A 17,733-nucleotide genomic window follows, 5' to 3' on the forward strand; every position below is an offset into this window, starting at 1 on the left:
TTTCTGTTTTTGTTTATCTCTATTTTACATGTATAGACTCTTGCATTCACTAACAACATTCTCTGCAACATTCAGCTTATTATATTGTATATCATATAATTCATCTGCATTACTTACACATTGGTTTTGCAACATACTCGTGCACTATTTTATTTCTACTCTGTCTCTTCTTGCACTATCTTTATTGTTTTGTTTTATTGTTATATGTCATTATTGGAGGAGCCTGGGACTTTTTCATTGCCATAATAACTACACTGCAGCTACTGTGTATATGACAATAAAGCCTTTGAATCTTGAATCGTAAATCTTACAATAAAATACAATTGTTATTCCTCTCAAATGGATCGTGTCGTAGTGGGGATTTCCCCATTTGTAGAATGACATGACAGACCACTACATTTCCCAGCTTGCTTTGCGAGAATTCCAGCTGCAGGTGCCTCTGGTGCTGGTGATCGATGTATGAGGAGACCGGAAGTCAATCAGACTGCAAGAAAGAGTCGGGACGCGGCTCTGCCTTCAAGATAAGATACCTGGAACAAGTTAGTTACTAAAATATGTTGCTTTTTACAAACTACACGTAATATAATTGAATAAAGCACTGTATGTTATTCACAATATATTAAAAGGTTTAGTAACATGTTCATAAACACTTCATTTCGTGAAATGCTTTTTTATTTTGAAAGCTAAAACCGGAAGTTATTGCTACTGGATGATGTGACACATCGCTAGGAGATTTCCTTGTATTTCAGGAATTCCATTCAATCATTTTCCGGATTTTATTTTTGTTCCAGAGGCAGGTGTGGGCTGCTGCGCGGCCACAGAGGTGTTGTAGAGAACAGTCCCAGAGTTGTCACATTCCTCACAGCCGGGAGCTAGCTATTTTTTAGTAAACGATGCGGGCATCGCTTAGCACCTTTCATTCATTTTGGCTAACGCTAGCTTTGTAGTGGCGGCTCCACATCCTAATGTTAAGTAACTTGCCACCGCTGCATTTGCGTGACTGACCCAGCTACAGTGTGACTCAGATTTTCTGTTGAATTGAAAGAAAACGGTATTGTGTGTCGAACAGTAAGCGACAATAACGTCAGCTGGTCTGAGAAAGGTCACTTTTACTATCTATTATGGATTATGAACATAAAGCGAAGGCAGTGGGGGATTGTCTGATGGGCTACAAGACGGATGAGTCCGGGTGGAAAGTCTGCAAAAAATCGGTAAACATTACGTTTTTATTGTATGATATGATTTTGTACGACATTAATGGACATGGCCCTGATACATGCTGTTCTCAGATAGTGTTTTAACATACAGAACAATGACGTTAGCTTCAGTGATACATGTCACTGGATGTGGCCTTGCTCACCGAGGTAGACCTAACGTTAGCTTACAGACAGGACAGCTCTATTTCATAAATGTGAGGCTTTACTGTTCACTATTCCATCCTTTAACCCGTGTTGTTGTTTGTTCTAACCAATGCTGGAAAGTAACGAAGTACATTTATTCTAGACTTAAGTAAAACATGGAGGTACTTGTGAATATGTTCACATTATGCTACCTTACATTTTGACCCCACACACTTTGTAAGGCAAACTTTTGACTGCATAAGTAACTTACAACTTTGAAAAACTATGTTGGTTATAAAATATATAAAACAACTAATACATTGTGGTATAACATTATAGGTTAAGCTAACCAGCAGTATATCATTTAGTTAAAATAAACCCCACATTTATCAGCTGCAAGATTGAAGTGAATGACACATTAATGCATCAATAATTATTATATAATATAGGATTGTGAAATGGGTTATTACTACATAATGATACTTTGGTACTTTAAGTATATATTTTGTAATACTTTTGTACTTTTACTCAAGTTACATTTTGAAAGCAGAGCTTTTGTTTGTAACAGGTGTTTTACAATGTAGAATTTATGCTTTTGCTTTTACTTTACTATTAAAGTAATTAGAGTAATTCATGTTCAAATGATGCTGGACAGAATAGCTCAGACAAGCGATGGATAGATAATTTAATGTTTGGCACTTGATGAAACAAAGTGTTTTTAGATGTCATAGTGGTTTAGGTTAGATTTTAAGTTATTTGTTACAGCAACATTAGCAACTAGACATTGCTCATCAATTAAAAATAAAAATAAACATTAACAGTAAATGTATAGATATCAACAGAAAGATGAATATCTATAGAGTAGCCTATCTAAAGAGTACACACTACACAGAATAAGCAAGAATGCACAAATGGACCAACCTACTAAGTAAAACTTAGGACACTGAATACACAGTGATGTAGAGAGAGCAGTTTTGAAAGACATACTCAGAAGTTATACTTAAGTAAAAGTAATAATTCAGCAGTACAGAAAACTATTTCGTACGTAAACATCCTGCATTCAAAATGATACAAGTAAAAGTACAAAAGTATTAGAATAATTACGGAGCCCCTAAAGGGACATGGGGGGGGGGAAAAAAAGAGAGAGAGAGAAAAACAAAAGTCGGGATAACGGGTTAGTTTCTTGTGCGCTCGAGATACTTTCTCGTGCGCACGAGAAACTAACCCGTTATCCCGACTTTTGTTTTGCACGAGAAACTAACCCGTTATCCCGACTTTTATTTTGCACGAGAAAGTAACCCGTTATCCCAACTTTTTTTTTTGTTGAGAAAGTTACCTGTGCGCCAAGGAGGAAGTGGAGCACACAGGACAGGAGACAACCATTTCATTGCAGACTGTTATGTTTACGTGGGGAAATGACAGTGAATACATACAGGCAGCGGGACGTGTAACTCGAGAAGAGCAGCACCAGCGCGCAAAGAGCTTTTACGCAGGCTGCTACATTTTAACCACACACACACACACACACACACACACACACACACACACACACACACACACACACACACACACACACACACACACACACACACACACACACACACACACACACACACACACACACATCGAACTGCCCGATTACTCCCCCTTTTATTAGTTTTATGAAGGAGATGTCCGGTCACCAGGGTGCATGATGTGAGTCTGTTTGTGCTCTGCTCAGCTCCGCTCTGTGTGTGTGTGTGTGTTCTGAGTGTTTGTTTCCCTATAAAACAGCTGCGGGCAGCAGGTACTCTGAGAGTCACGGACATTAATTCATAGATCAAAGCAGACTGGTTTAGACTCTCCTGTTTTGCCAATCCGGTGCTTAAACAAATAGCTCTACACCCCTGGCCGAAATGTCCTTAAAATGAAGTCTGAGTTCGAAATATATCTCAAATAATGTATGCACTGTCATTTCCCCACGTAAACATAACAGTCTGCAATGAAATGGTTGTCTCCTGTGTGCTCCACTTACTCCTTGGCGCACCGGTAACTTTCTAAAAAATAAAAAAGTCGGGGTAACGGGTTAGTTTCTCGTGCGCTAACCCGTTATCCTGCCTTTTTTTTTCTCTCTCTCTTATTTTTTTTATTTCATGTCCCTTTAGGGTCTCCGTAAATAATATATATTATATCACTGCTTTATATTTTGTGATACATAAATGTGTATATCAATTTATTTTGCAGCCGGTTAAGGATCAGATATCATTAACAGCTTGTTATTCTGCCAGGTATCTCCATCCATTGACTGTCACCATTTTGATCAGAAGGTTTTTTTAAATCAGAATATTCATTAAAACCATCACATTTGGTTTTTATAGCGCAATAACACAAATTGCATATTTGAAAAGTGAAGTGTTTGTCAGAACTCTTTCATCCAAATGTAGCACCTAATCCACCCTGTCACTTATTAATTAGCTTCATCGGCTGAACAGTTCAGTGCAGTTTAGGGCCGTGTAATAATAACAACACATGGTGTTTATATAGCGCTTCTCCTGGTGCTCAAAGACGGTTAGTGACAATGATGCTGAACACAATCTGTGGACAACGGTCCCTGGAGCGCCATGATGGTTCACTACCAGCTTCAACAATTATTTGCTATTGACCTCTTGATCATGCTAGCTCCTCAAGTAAGAAATTAATAGTTGTGTTGTTTTGAAATGTGTGTGTGGGAACAGCATCCATCAAGGCCGTGCATCACACTAAGGTTTATGTGGCTGACTGTGTACTGTTTTCTCCGGCAGAATGACGTGGTTGTGTCTTGGCGTCCCTCGTCTGAGTTCCCTGGGAATGTGTGAGAAAGCTCAAATTCTCTTTTTCTTTCTCAGTCTCTATTTTGGATGATCATGTTAAAATGGAAAAAATAAAATTGTGAAAATGGCTGTGTTGAGGTTCTCAATTTCGTGAAGCTTTTCTGTGGTGTAAAAGTGATATAACTGTGTTTTTCCCATACAAGCAAATTACAAACCTAAAAATATAGAATAAAATACAGGCCTCATTATCTTCTTAAACAACATGATTACATTTGAACATATCATGATAACGTTCTAATTTACCTTTACCCTGTACTGATATTTACTGAATAGAGCTTTGACACATTCTATTATATATCAATGGAACCCAGCTCTGTTAGCTTTAGCTCTACCTGTTTTTTCTTCAGTACAGTAGGTGCCAAAATACTAATGCCGTCTCATTGTCCTGGGGACAATAGAGTGGTGCAGCGATGACGTGTTTTTGTAGGCCAAACCCAGCAGTCAGCGTCGCCATGGCTCCCTCAAAAAAAAGAAATGGGACTTTCCCATTTGATTTCGGAATATTGCCGATAATACGTTTTTGTTGGTACTTACACCTTTTGTTCAGCAGGATAATCTCCACATATTAACACCACTTTTTGTAGCATTAATGCAATCACCAGAAGTAAAAAGCAAATGTTAAGGCGGCTATAAACAAACTACATCACGGTACATGTGGTCATATCACCAGCGCTAAGCTAAAGGTGGCTAATGTTCGGCGTGTGATGTTTAGTAATCTCTTTTATGGCGCATTTCCACTGCAGCGCGTAGCACGGTTTAAGCGTGCCGTGCCAAACCCGGCCCGTTTTTTGTTGCGTTTCCACTAGGGGTAGTTCCGGCTAACGGGTACTGCTCACAGTTTTTCTGGCCCTCCAAAATCCAGGTTCTTTCCGGGCAACAATCGGGCTGAGTATGCTAAACTAGTGAGAGAATCGCTGGCAAGGGGGCTACAACTACAACAAGATGAACATATTTGACCGTGATTTAATTGTAATACACGTTTCAAAATGATGCCGAAGTAACAACATACTGATACCGGTTAGTAAAAACCATGAATTAATGCTTTGACAAGTCTGCAGACAGACGGCAGGTGAAAAACCTTTTAAAATGCGTGTTTTCTAAATGGAGATTGGCTAAGCTAACGCAGTATATGCTCCGACCGTCCACACTCACAACAACGGCCTATACAGACATAAATAAACCAGCGACTTTATTCGCCATGACACAGGCAGTCTGTGGTTTGTACTTGTTTAACTTTTGTCTAGTTTCTGAACAGATATGAGGAGCTGTGAGCTCCGAGTGCTAACAGCTAACGGCTGATGTTGGTTTTCTGTGGTTCGCATTGAAGATTACTTCACGGCTCCGCCTACACTGTGTTACTATAGTTACTGCCCCAGCTACTAAGCTGTAATGGAAACGCAGCATAAAGTGAGCCTGGCCTACCAAGGCCTAACTATACCGTACTAAGCAGTGCGAGGCCCTGCAGTGGAAATGCGCCATTAGAGACTTGTTAGCAACCACTGTTTTTATGGCACATAGAACCTTCAGACATTGAACAGTGGGTTATTTACGAACATATTTTGTGTTATAGAACATTTTCAAAAAACAATTCTAGACGAGGGAACAGAAAGTGATCAAATGTTAACGAATTTCCGAGTTTTAGGACTCAATCCACTCTATCTGGAGGCCACCGAGTAAGCTGTTGTTGCCATGTTAAATGCCAAACCCTGCTCGATATACCTGTGGATGTATTTAGTTAAAAGTCAACCATGTTTTAGTTCTTTCAAGGCTTGGTGGTGTAGAATTGAATAAACGACTGTTTCTCTGTGTGCCTGTCCCAGTAATGTATGAATGTAATTAACAGCAGTCATGCCTTTAATAATGTGATCTCCTGACTGTGTTGTGTCCTTCCTGCAGTTACAAGGGGGGGGGGGTTATCAGTGGCAGTCCGGAGAAAGTGTGGGAGTGTCTGAAGCCCGTACCCAATGGCATCAGAGTCAAATGGGACAACAATGTCAAAAGGTTTGAGCTTGTGGAACAAATCACAGAGGTGTGTTACTACTTTCTCTCTTCTGATTACAGTTATTATTCATGATCAATATGTATGAGTTAACCCAGAGTTTTTGATTTCCCATCAAAGAGGGAATATTTTAAAGCTTGACTAGATGTCTTAAAGGTCCCTTGTTATACTGCTCTTGAAGGATATTCAGTGGATAAGGTGGGGGGGGGGGGGGGGGTTACCTTGGTTGGTTATTGGCTAATGGTTACCCAAGCCAAAAAATCGTTATGACATCATAAAGTGGCCAAAATCTGATCAGCTCATTTTCAGACAGGTTTTTATATGAATGCATCTGGACAAAAAGAGAGAGAATCTTTGTTCCTGAAACTTTCAGAATCTCTTTACTCAGAGGGGACACATGTTGATGTATAAAAGACAGAACAAGTGGATTTTGCATAATAACAATATTGTAATCTTTAAATAGCAGCAAAACTGTTTTAGATGTTGTCAATAAATATCAAACCATAGTTTGATATTCCATAAGGTTTTTTACCAAAGTACACAAAAGGAAGAAAAGAGGCGACAGATTTGTACAGGATTCAGTGTGTATTTTCATCTAACTGTCACTCATATGTTCTTGTTTGCTTTGCGTGTTATCATTTACACTCCACTTTATCTTATCGAGTAGGGAAAATCCCCATCATTTAATAAAAGAAACAATCCTTGCAGGTTTAAAGTAAAGTGATATTAAGTTAGTTTTACCTTATCTTTGTTTGAACATCTCCTTGTTCCCCACTCAGCACATCTCTATCTGCCGGACGGTCACGCCCTCAGCAGCAATGGGCATCATCGCTCCACGAGACTTTGTCGATGTTATTTTAATCAAGCAATACGAAGACGGCACCATCTCATCGAATGGTGCGTAAAACGTTCTCTTTTCTCCTCCACTTCCTGTGCTGGCGTCCTATTTAAAGTAATTGTGCCATACAGCAGAGGCTCTTTGAACCTGAGGTAGTGATGTTGAAGAAAGGCTGTCTTGAGGTTTAACTATGTTGTGAATACACTACATGTCTCAACAGAGTAGTGACAAGTTCCTTTTTTTATATCTGAGATGACAATTTAATCAAATACAGTGGCAAGTGAACCCTTTGGAATATCCTGCATTTATGTATACATTTGTTCTGAAATATGTCTGATCTTCATCTGAGTTCCAAAAATCAACAAACACATTAGCACACAAATAATAGTTTTGTTATTGTCTATATTGAATCATTTTGCGAACATTCACAGTGTGGGTTGGAAAAAGGTATGTACAGTAAACCTCTAGAATTCAACAAAAACAAATTGAGTTAACAAACAAGTTCACGCATAAAACCAGGAAATTCCAAAGGGTTCCCTTTCTTTTTGCTGCTACTTTATGTTTGATAAAAAACGAAGGAGCAGCTTTGTATCCCAGTGGTAACAGCGCTGGGCACATTACAGTCCCTGTCGTGCATTGTTACATTAAGGCTAAAAAGACAAATTGATTATTAAAAGAAAAAGGGGTGAAATATGTGTCCTGGTTGTGAGGAGGGCTTTCTTCACCATGCAACCTGGGTTTTCTAAAACATCCACTTGTAATCTATCATTCTCCTCATGTGTAATGTAAATCTAAACACACAAACAGACACACCACCACATACACACTTTACACACATTACGTCTTTTTTTTATGTAACTGTAAGTGAATACAGTTAAAACATTGTGTATCCTGATTACATAATCCTGTTGCGTAATCCATACTCCCCAAACCTGGATATTAGTCTGAGTTTCTTTAGTGGGATATATTTATTTAATCCTGGATCATCAAACATCTGTTTGCTGGGTGCATCACATTTACAAGACAATCTCACATCAGCTGTCGACAATTCATTTTAATATACGCATTGATTTCGTTGACCTCCAATGTCCCGTTCAAGAAAAAAGTCCGTCTCAACATTAGCCTAGCAACCGTTACTGCAAATGATGTGATATCAAATGTGGAGCCAGTAAACTGTTTGTGATAAAGCTTGATAATTATTAACCGGTGCATTACATTTATGATCCGATGACTGAATCCCCTGATGAGCTCAGTATTTTAAAACCATGTTAAACACTCAGCAATATCGTTTAGAAAGTTGCTGATTTTAAGTCAAAAAAAATAATGAAAAGAATCGGTGACAAAATGTTTTTAAGAGAAAACTAAGCTAAAGTTTTCAAATTGCAGCCAGTCGAAAACATCCATCAGAGTTTAAAAACCCCCTCCCAGGACGTGAGCCGACAGGAGATTATAGTTTGTTTACAGCATGATTTATAGCTCACTGCTCGTGTTATTGACCCGTTTGACTTAGACCCTAGCCACACGGAGACGATAACGAAAATGAAAACTAACCGAATTCGATATCAAAAAAGTCTTTCGTCCACACGCAATCGGCACCAGAAATGTGTCCGTCCACACGAGACCGCTCGACCCGCTGGCCTGTAAGTGGCACTGTACTTCTGCCACAAAATACACCAAAAGCAGCAAATAAGACCCCCGAGCATGGTTGCCATGGTTGCCCTTCTGGTTATTCTCCGCGGTGGATTTAGCAACATGTAGTTCATGTAGTTCTCCATGTCCACTTGTTGCTGATGGTTGTGGTAGAGGAGCTGTAGATGTTGTACTAACATCTGTAGCATGGTCAGTAGCGTCTGGAGCACGAAAGCAACCCTGTGATCTGCCATTGTTGTTGTTGTTGGCGAAACACATCAGCAGAGGTGGGGGGAGGCAGGGCTCTGGCTGTTTCGGCGGCTGCTGTTTCTCTTTTTCTCCCTCCCCGAGGCAAGCGTGTGCTCCTGCTGTAAAAGGCAGGTGCACCGCACCCACTGCCACTAACTCTGAGCCTGGCTCCCGAGCAGGACGTTCTCCCCGGTAGTCCACCAGCAGATGAAAAACACCCACCTCTCCGCCTCTTCCAAGGGACGAGGGAACCGTGCGGGGGGGTCTGCTGGAGGCTCCTGCTGGGTGCACTGTCCTGCGAGATACCGGGACCTGGCTCGAAACACTTGGAACACTGTTGTTGTTGTTGTTGTTGTTGGCGAAACACATCAGCAATGACGCGGGGGGGAGCAGTAGAGGTGGGGAGAGGCGGGGCTATTGCGTCATCATTATCAGGAAATGATCGTATAGGGCGTAGACACGGAGCCGTTTGGCCCCCCAGAGCGTTGCGTCTGCAGATCTACCCACCTTAGGACCCGTTATCGTTATCGTTATCGTTATCGTTATCGTTATCGTTTCTGCGTTTCCCTGTCGGCCTCGTGTGGCCGAAGCGTCTATGATAGAGAACTGTAGCGGATACGACCCGTATCGTCTCCGTGTGGCTGCAGCCTTAGTTTCACTGATAGCCAAAAAAAATGAAAGTTAAGATCCGAGTAACAGATGGATCCTAATGTATCGGCAACATGAAATGGGCTCAATTCCTTTGGTCAGTTTTCTGACTAAAAGACTATAAATCTTTTAAAGGGGCCATATTCTGCTTTATAGGTGTTCCCTCTCCTGTAGTGTGTTCTATAGGTTTTTGTGTATGTAAATAGCCTGCAAAGGCACAGAACACACTACCTTGTTTGGGAAATAGATTTAACTCAATTTATGTTGTGTGCTTATATGGTGGAGAGCCACATTACCACAGACAGAAGGATCAATATGATGCATACAAATGTGTAAACATGTGTTTCAACAGCCACTAATGTGAGCCACCCGAGCTGCCCCCCCCAGTCTGGCTATGTGAGAGGATTCAACCATCCATGTGGCTGCATCTGTGTTCCCATCTCAGGGTGAGTACACAACACACCAACACACCGACACACCGACACACCGACACACCGACTTCACTGCAGTCCTGCTCCTCTTTCTGTGTCTGACGTGTTGTTGTGCTTCTTCTTCTAGAGAGCCCAACAAAACCCAGGTGTTCAGCTTCTTCCAGACCGACCTGGGGGGCTTCCTCCCCCGCTCCGTGGTCGACTCGTTCTTCCCCTCCAGCATGGCCGAGTTCTACAGCAACCTGGCCAAGGCCGTCAAGTCCCTGAAGGACCTTTGACCCCGAGAGATGAGAGATCTCCGTCACCCCGTCGGCCAGCTGCCGGTCAGACCCACGGTCCCTTGGTTTTAAACAGTCCAAACTCTAAAGCAATCAGCACACTGAGATTAATAATCGCTAAATTGATCCACGATTTATGTTTAATGTACATTCCTTGATTCCTGTGTCACTGCAGGAGTAAATCAACAGTCAGCCCCTCTTGTTGAAAGCAGTTTAGACATAAAAAAAATCCCATACAACGAGGGCTTCCAGCTCTTATGTGGAAAGATTTCCTCCACTCTAATCAACGAAATAGATATCTATATTTCCACATGTGCTAAAAGTCCAGAACATCTTTACTTTATACGGTGAGACACTAGACATTTCCTCTTGATATAATGATCATACTTGAGTGTGTACAGTAAACATGCATGTTGCATGGAACTTTTTTACCCTATGCTGGTATCAGGTTGTTTGTTTGGAGTATTGACTCATACCTCATGTTTAGTTGTTTGTGTTGTACTTGAACTGCCATTTGCCCATCTCCAGCTCACCTGTACACCCTGAATATGTAGATGAAGTCATATCTGCCTCTTAAAACACTGAAGCACAGGCGGGATGGCAAAGGTGGCCTTTAACACGAAGGCAGCTTTGATTTCTGTCTGAAACAACGCCTTCTACATATGATGTGTTCTGCAGAAATGTGTCTTCCTTTTTTTTTCAAGAACATTTCCCCTTTCTTTTCTTCATGTCTAATCAAACTCTTCATGAAGTTCAGATCCATAGCAGCTGCCTGCAGTTTGTTAGGAAACATTTGAAGCAGCTGTCTGACTGGCTGGGTGCTCACAAAGACAACACAAATCCTTACAGCTGCAACAAGATGAACACTGGTGAAATGAGTTCACTCGTGGTGTTAGTTACTGCACTAATGTTCAAGACATTCGGCAGCTTGTACTGTAAAAGTAAGTACTGCAAAGACACGGTTTAGGATCTCTAACTGTTCCAATGTGTAATTAGAGCAATACAAGGAGTCAAGACTGTTTTACTGGAGATAGTGGAGACACTGTTTGAGTATAAAATATGCAAAAATGCACCACAAGATGTCTCTGTGTAATGTGTCTTAAAAAAAACAGGACAGAGTACATTAGAACTCTTGGAAAACAACGATCTTTTAAGTTATGTTTAAAGATTGTTGGGGTGTGTCTGACCTATCGTAAAGTAGTGTGAAGTGTATTTATTACTGTGAGTGACTCCTTAGCAAACATGTGTACAGAACATGAAGTAAGCAAACATTAACATGCTTTGCTACTCGTCTTATCTACAGAGGCTACAGTGGGACACCTCGTCCTTATTCATATCTCATCAGGAGCTCCAGGCTCCTTAACTGTGATGTTACCTCATCCAGCCACACTGACTCAACAGGAAGTGGAAATCTTCCATAATCTTCCTTTATGTTGCATTGTACATTCAGGATGTGTTTGTAATAGTGCGTTTGGTGACTGAATCTGAATACTTTCTCCACCGCTGATTTGGTAATGATCAGATAGGAAAGCCAGAATCATTCCAACTTCTTCTCTTCAAACACCAATCTGAGATAGGCTCTTTCCAAACAGAAGCAGACACAATGCAGAAGAACGCAAAGCTTTGAAAAGGCACAGGACATTAAAACTCTAAAAGATGCTCATCCTATAAACATGTTTAATATGAAGTTCCAGAGTGAAGGCTGGTTGCATGATGGTGTGTAGTTGAGTCCAGCTCCCCCCCCCCCCCCCCTACTGTCTACAACACGCTCAATGGGGGAAAGAAATGGGAAATGTACTTGTGGAATATGAAGAAGTGGGATTGTATATAATCATAGTATTTTCACTTCTCTCATTCTTATTTAAGACTTTAGGACACATGTCATTCCTGGGCAGAGGCCCGTCTATATTCCTCTCACGATGTCATGCTCTGTAAGACTCACCTTCAGGTAGACCCTCACCGTTCTGTACATGCACACTTTATAACTTAATGTAAAAGCTGTCATTTCATTTTGTTTACTTGATAATGATTTACGATGTAAGATATTCCAATTGATCAGGTACATTTGTACTGTACCTCATTCCTCATGGGCTTACCCTTCCCTTCATTCCCTCTGTGTTAAGGCTCAATGAAAACTTCTGGATGTGATCTGTGTGGTGAAGGGGGGGGAGGGTCCACTTTCTCTACAGCCTGGGTGTGTATAAGCCATATCGTTTGGCACGTTGTAACTAGTCTTTTAATATTCCTTTCAAAGTGTTTGACCATGTTATCTGTAACATCTTCTGACCTCACAGCGTAACCAATATTCTTTATTACATTGCACCTGTTCCAAGTCCTCTGTGCTTACGGGTGGGTGGAAGGCATTTGCTGTTTTAACTGGATCCAGCAAGGTTTTATTTATTTGTTGTCATATGATCTCAATGTACGTACAGGTAGCTGCTGCAGTAGAATTAACCCAGCATTCCATGAGGAAGTTAAGCAGAGGAGCACTTCATGCTGGCGTTTAGCGCAAATCAACCCAGAACCATCCTCTGACTTCCTGACCCGTCTCTAGGACTGACATGTGATCTGTATCTGATCTGAGGCCTCTGCTGTTAGACCCACTTTTATTACACCGACTATTAATAAGTGTTCTCTTTCTCTCTTCTTGGAGCTGCACTCCTAACAGGATGAATTGGCGGACTTCTCAACAAAAATGATTCAATAATGCTCAGGTTAAATGGGCTATGATCAATATGTATTACAATATGCACTGAAAAAACTGAAATGTTGACTTTAATTAAATATGTTGTGTCAATAGATTTTACATAACTGTATTAGGTTAGTTGGAGGCAATATTAAGTTGAAATAAATACTATTGGGTTCAACTTAATACTATTGCTTTCAACTAATCTAATACAGTTATGTGAGATTAGTTAACACAAGTCAATGTGTGAGTTTCTTCAGTGTGGAAGGGCGATAATGTGATGCAGCTTTGCAGCTCGCTGCAGCTCCACAGAGCTTTGTGGTCGATGTGACGTTGCCCAACACTCTAGGGGCAAAGGGGAGTAACAAAAGTTTAAATAACCAGGGGGGAAAAAGACTTGTCGAACCCAAAGATGTTGTTTAATAACCTCAAAAGCAAAAGGCGCCCACTAGCTAACTCATAAACAAACTGAAGACAACTTTCTATAAAAGAAAGTGACAAAAGTAAACAATACAAAAAGGTAGAATGGAGCACATCTCGCCATACTTACTCTGACCATAAACAACACATCAAGTCCAAAAGACTTCTGTTTGAAAACCAGATACAGACGGCCTGTTGATACCAGATGGAGATAGTGTCTCTGTTTGGACTGCCACCAAAAAGAACCAGCAGCTTTTTCACGACTAAACATATTTTCAGCCAACTGACTCCTCTGGCAACAACTTTCTATCGTAGGGAAATGCGTGAAAATCTCATCATTTCCATTATTTGATTTCTCTGTAAAAATAAACGTGCTGGAGATGGTGAGCTCCTGCAGGCAGCAGCAGGTTTATCTGACCTCTGTGAACTTTGACCAATCTCACTGTTTCCAGGGAGACACGCCGTTCAAAGAGCATGTAAACAGGCAGAAGCGTTTCCAGTTGAACCCTTTAAATATCCCATTGTGGCTGTGATGACCAATGAGACCAGATTCCCAAAGTAAATGTGTTCTGTGATGAGATTCAGAGACCAACCCAGAGTTCCCTGTGTGGCAGAGCAGAGTAGATGTTAAATGATTCATGTCAGGTGGTTTTCATTGACTCATCTTACCATGTTTAAACGTCTATCAGATCACATGAACCTGTTATCTCGTACTCTTCTGCACCCAGTGACTTCTGTATTTCACCAGCATTAAAATGATTAATAAGAACATCTTGTTTTCCGTTTCTTTACTTAAGAATTATGCATTCATTATATATCATTGCAAAAAAATGACTGACAAATTGTTCCATTGCATGATCAGAATTTAAAGGACACCTATTATACTATTTTTCAACAGTACAGTATATTATAGTTCTCAGATATATACAAAACATGTCTCTGAAGTATTTGACTGAAACACCAAACAGATCATAGCATCCCATAAACCCCTCTGTTTCAGCCCTGTTTCAAAAGTGCTGATTCTGTGTGTAGCTTTAAATGCTAATGAGTTGCTGCTGGCCACGCCCCTCTGAGAGATGATTGGTTAATAATAAAAAACTGTAGACAGAGGGCACACATGTTTATGTATAAAAGACATGAAAAAGTGGATTTTGCATAAAAAGGTGACCTTTAAACAAAATATCATTCTAAAGAACTCCACAAGTGAGTTGTGTTTGACAGAAAGCTGAAGCAGGAGGTCCAATTCAAAGCACATTCTGTACATTCTGCTGAGAAAAATATATCTTAATTCTAATATATATTCTTCTCCTTGTCTACAGTCCTGTTTCTCGTTTAACAACAGCACCACTGTTGATTGCTGTGTACAGCTTTTGACCTCCTGCAGGTCTTCCCTTCTCCCTTCAGGTCTTCTGAGGTCACCTGCTTCACATTAGCCATAATCAGTCCTTCATGATGTGTTCAGGGACTCACATGCCCTGTTTGTAGCTTCCTGTTTTGTTCTGCTTGGTACACATTTCTTCTGTGGTATGACATTTGTGTGGCCTAATTTATTAGGAAGTTTCACTGCCTTAGTTTTACTTAGCCCAAGATTTGGCAAATGTATTCTGGTAATACAAAACTAATAGGCTATAAAATAAAATACTTGAGGACAAACTATGCCAGAAAAATAAAACAAATGAGTCTGCACAACTGGGCTTTGAATCAACAATTTGAGATACTCAACACACTAATAACTTTGTATCCTCTTCAATGACTTCATTTGTGTGTTGAAATGAAACACTTTGAACATGTTGAAACATTCCTACATTATATTGAAGAGATGTCCTGAAAAGTGAAAAGGTATATCCACCTCAATCTGAAATCAAAACTGCATTTCATCTGTTAAACATGAAAATAAATGTAATGGGCCCGTAACACACCGTGGAGGAAGTGAAGCTGCACTGTGTCTGATCTCAGATCAGTCAGTGAAGAGCATCGGAGGCTAACAGCAGCAGACTAGTGCTGCTAGGTGTCATTCTTCATCCTTCATTGTATTTTTCATATTAATATCTAGTTACAATACATTACATGTTACTTGATAGACGCTTTTATCCAAAGCGACTTACATACTCAATACTGTGGGCAATCCCCACAGGAGCAATTTGGGGTGAAGTGTCTTGCTCAGGGCAACACACTCTCACTCCATAAACGTCCAGGAGCGACGCTTGGTCAGGGTCCCGAGGCGTGCAGTTGGGACGCTCCTAGGCTCCTTCAGCTTCATAAACAGACGCAAATAGCTTTCAACTGATTGCAATGTATTCCCATCTGCGGCGGGATTTGACGCTCATGGAAGCACGGCATTCGTTTGTGTCGGAGGCTGTTAAAGGCAATGTGAGCGCCCATTCCCATTGGATAACGGAGAATTGTACACCCGGAAGTAAGTATTCCCCTTACTGTCGATTGATTTGACAGTGATATCTCCACTACTCATCAACTCAAAAACACCAGATTATCCTTGTTAATTAAACGACATTGATAGGTTTTAGTGTGTGTACAATGCTTTTGTCACGTTTTCCCCTTCAATTCTGAGAAACAAGTTGTTTTCTATGAGTTTTGGATGGCCGAAGACATTACATTACCCACAATCCTCTGTAGCAACCATAGACTGTGGGTGTTTCTCAATCGCGAGTAAAGCTGCTTCAGAGCCACTATTTCAAGCATACTACGTCATCGAGTGCCGCCGAAGTACTGTTCCAATCTCCAGCATACTTGGAAATCTACCGAGCCCGGCGTACTCCGTTTGGAGAAATATCGAGGCTGCACATGAGTAGACTCCACGGTCTTAAAATCCCCACAATGCTTTGCGCATGGACCAATTTCCCCAAATCTGTGGCGGAAGATGTAAGGCGGGGCCTCTCATAATACGCACACCTGCACACTTGCTAGCCTGTTCCACTCTTTGTTTTCCGAATGCCAGGAAGTATTCTTGACTCGCTTCTGAAGCAAGATGCTCGGCAGACATGTGCTACCAAGCAAGCGTACTCGCGATTGAGAAACACCCTGTATATTGCAAAAGGCAACAGCTTTGGTTCATGTTCATTTACAAACTCTTCAACTACAACTGTAGTTATATTTAAAAACATGTTAGAAGGCCTCACGAAATACTTTAATGTAAATTAAAATGTAAATGTGAAGGAATGTGTGTATATTAACTGTGGGTTTTTCTCTGGAAGTTTTTCCTTGTACGATGTGAGGGTCAAAGGACAGATGATGCCGTTTTTCTCATACTGATATTCCGCACAAACTTTGCTGTTGCATTTACTGTAAAGTGTCCTTACTGTAGGTATTTTTATTATATGTGCAGCACTTTGGCTCACACACACACACACACACACACACACACACACACACACACACACACACACACACACACACAAAGAGAGCTGGATAACAGTAGATTTACTCAAAATCGGATAAACTGTAATTATATCCTTCCAACGGCATTGTAATACACGTTTCGGCTGCATTAAATATGACATATCTGCCGTAGTTAACTCTATTTATAGAGCCCTGATGACAAGACTTCTAGACAAGCAGGAACTGCCGCCAAAACTGAAAACTTGACGTGGATCATAAATATATCAGCGATTAAACAACATCTTACATTTATTGATTGTATTGATTGTATTGATGCGCCGGTGAAGATGGCCGCATCGTCTATGTGCTCCTCTCCAACTTTGCCCATTTTCGTATTTTGTACATATTTCTTTTACTTTTGCCGTTTTACTTTTAACATGGTTCGCAACATGCTAGCCGACCGCACCTACTCTGCCATACAATATAGCAGAGAGGAACTTTTCCAATTGCGAAACTTCGTGGACAATATTAACCCTCCGACAAACAATGGAGATTCACCATGGCTACCTGTTGCTGTTCTACCTGAGAGACGCAAGAAGAGGACAAAGCGGGGATGCCGGGCCGGGCTGCTGGTCAGACTGAGAAAACGAGAGAATCGGCCCCCTCTTCCGAGTATTCTTCTGGCTAATGTTCAATCCATTGAAAATAAGCTAGATGAACTCAGAAGCCGGATTGCTTTTCAACGGGACATTAAGAACTGTAACGTGTTAATTCTCACTGAGACTTGGCTCAACCCCGCTATCCCGGACTCCGCCATTGTCCCTGATGGATTCTCTATTTTTCGTCAGGACCGGACTGCTAACTCGGGGAAAAGTAAGGGAGGCGGTGTGTGTGTAATGACTAACAACAACTGGTGCTCAGATGTGAAGATTATTTCATCGGACTGTTCCGCACAGCTAGAGCACCTCATGATCTCATGTCGGGCCTTCCATCTGCAGAGGGAATTCACATCTGTTGTGATAACAGCAGT

General features: G+C 41.0%; 1 protein-coding gene across 1 annotated transcript; it reads left to right on the top strand.

Annotated features, from left to right (window-relative positions):
- Window positions 1-727: 727 nt before the first annotated feature.
- On the top strand, window positions 728-14,136 carry stard5 (StAR-related lipid transfer (START) domain containing 5). The gene is made up of 6 exons (XM_034127472.1): window positions 728-1,211; window positions 4,121-4,170; window positions 6,086-6,218; window positions 6,968-7,085; window positions 9,905-9,998; window positions 10,111-14,136. The coding sequence occupies exons 1-6, from the start codon at window positions 1,122-1,124 to the stop codon at window positions 10,259-10,261; spliced, it is 636 nt and encodes a 211-aa protein (XP_033983363.1). The 5' UTR covers window positions 728-1,121; the 3' UTR covers window positions 10,262-14,136.
- The last annotated feature ends 3,597 nt before the right edge of the window (window positions 14,137-17,733 follow it).

The sequence above is a fragment of the Trematomus bernacchii genome, unplaced genomic scaffold, assembly GCF_902827165.1.
Source record: "Trematomus bernacchii unplaced genomic scaffold, fTreBer1.1, whole genome shotgun sequence".
NCBI lineage: Eukaryota > Metazoa > Chordata > Actinopteri > Perciformes > Nototheniidae > Trematomus > Trematomus bernacchii.

Coding starts and splice junctions, on each gene's coding strand:
- stard5 (XM_034127472.1), top strand. CDS start 1,122: ATGGATTATGAACATAAAGCGAAGGCAGTGGGGGATTGTCTGATGGGC. Junction 4,171..6,085: donor TCTGAGTTCCCTGGGAATGT/GTGAGAAAGCTC, acceptor TCCTTCCTGCAG/TTACAAGGGGGGGGGGGTTA. Junction 7,086..9,904: donor CGGCACCATCTCATCGAATG/GTGCGTAAAACG, acceptor GTGTTTCAACAG/CCACTAATGTGAGCCACCCG.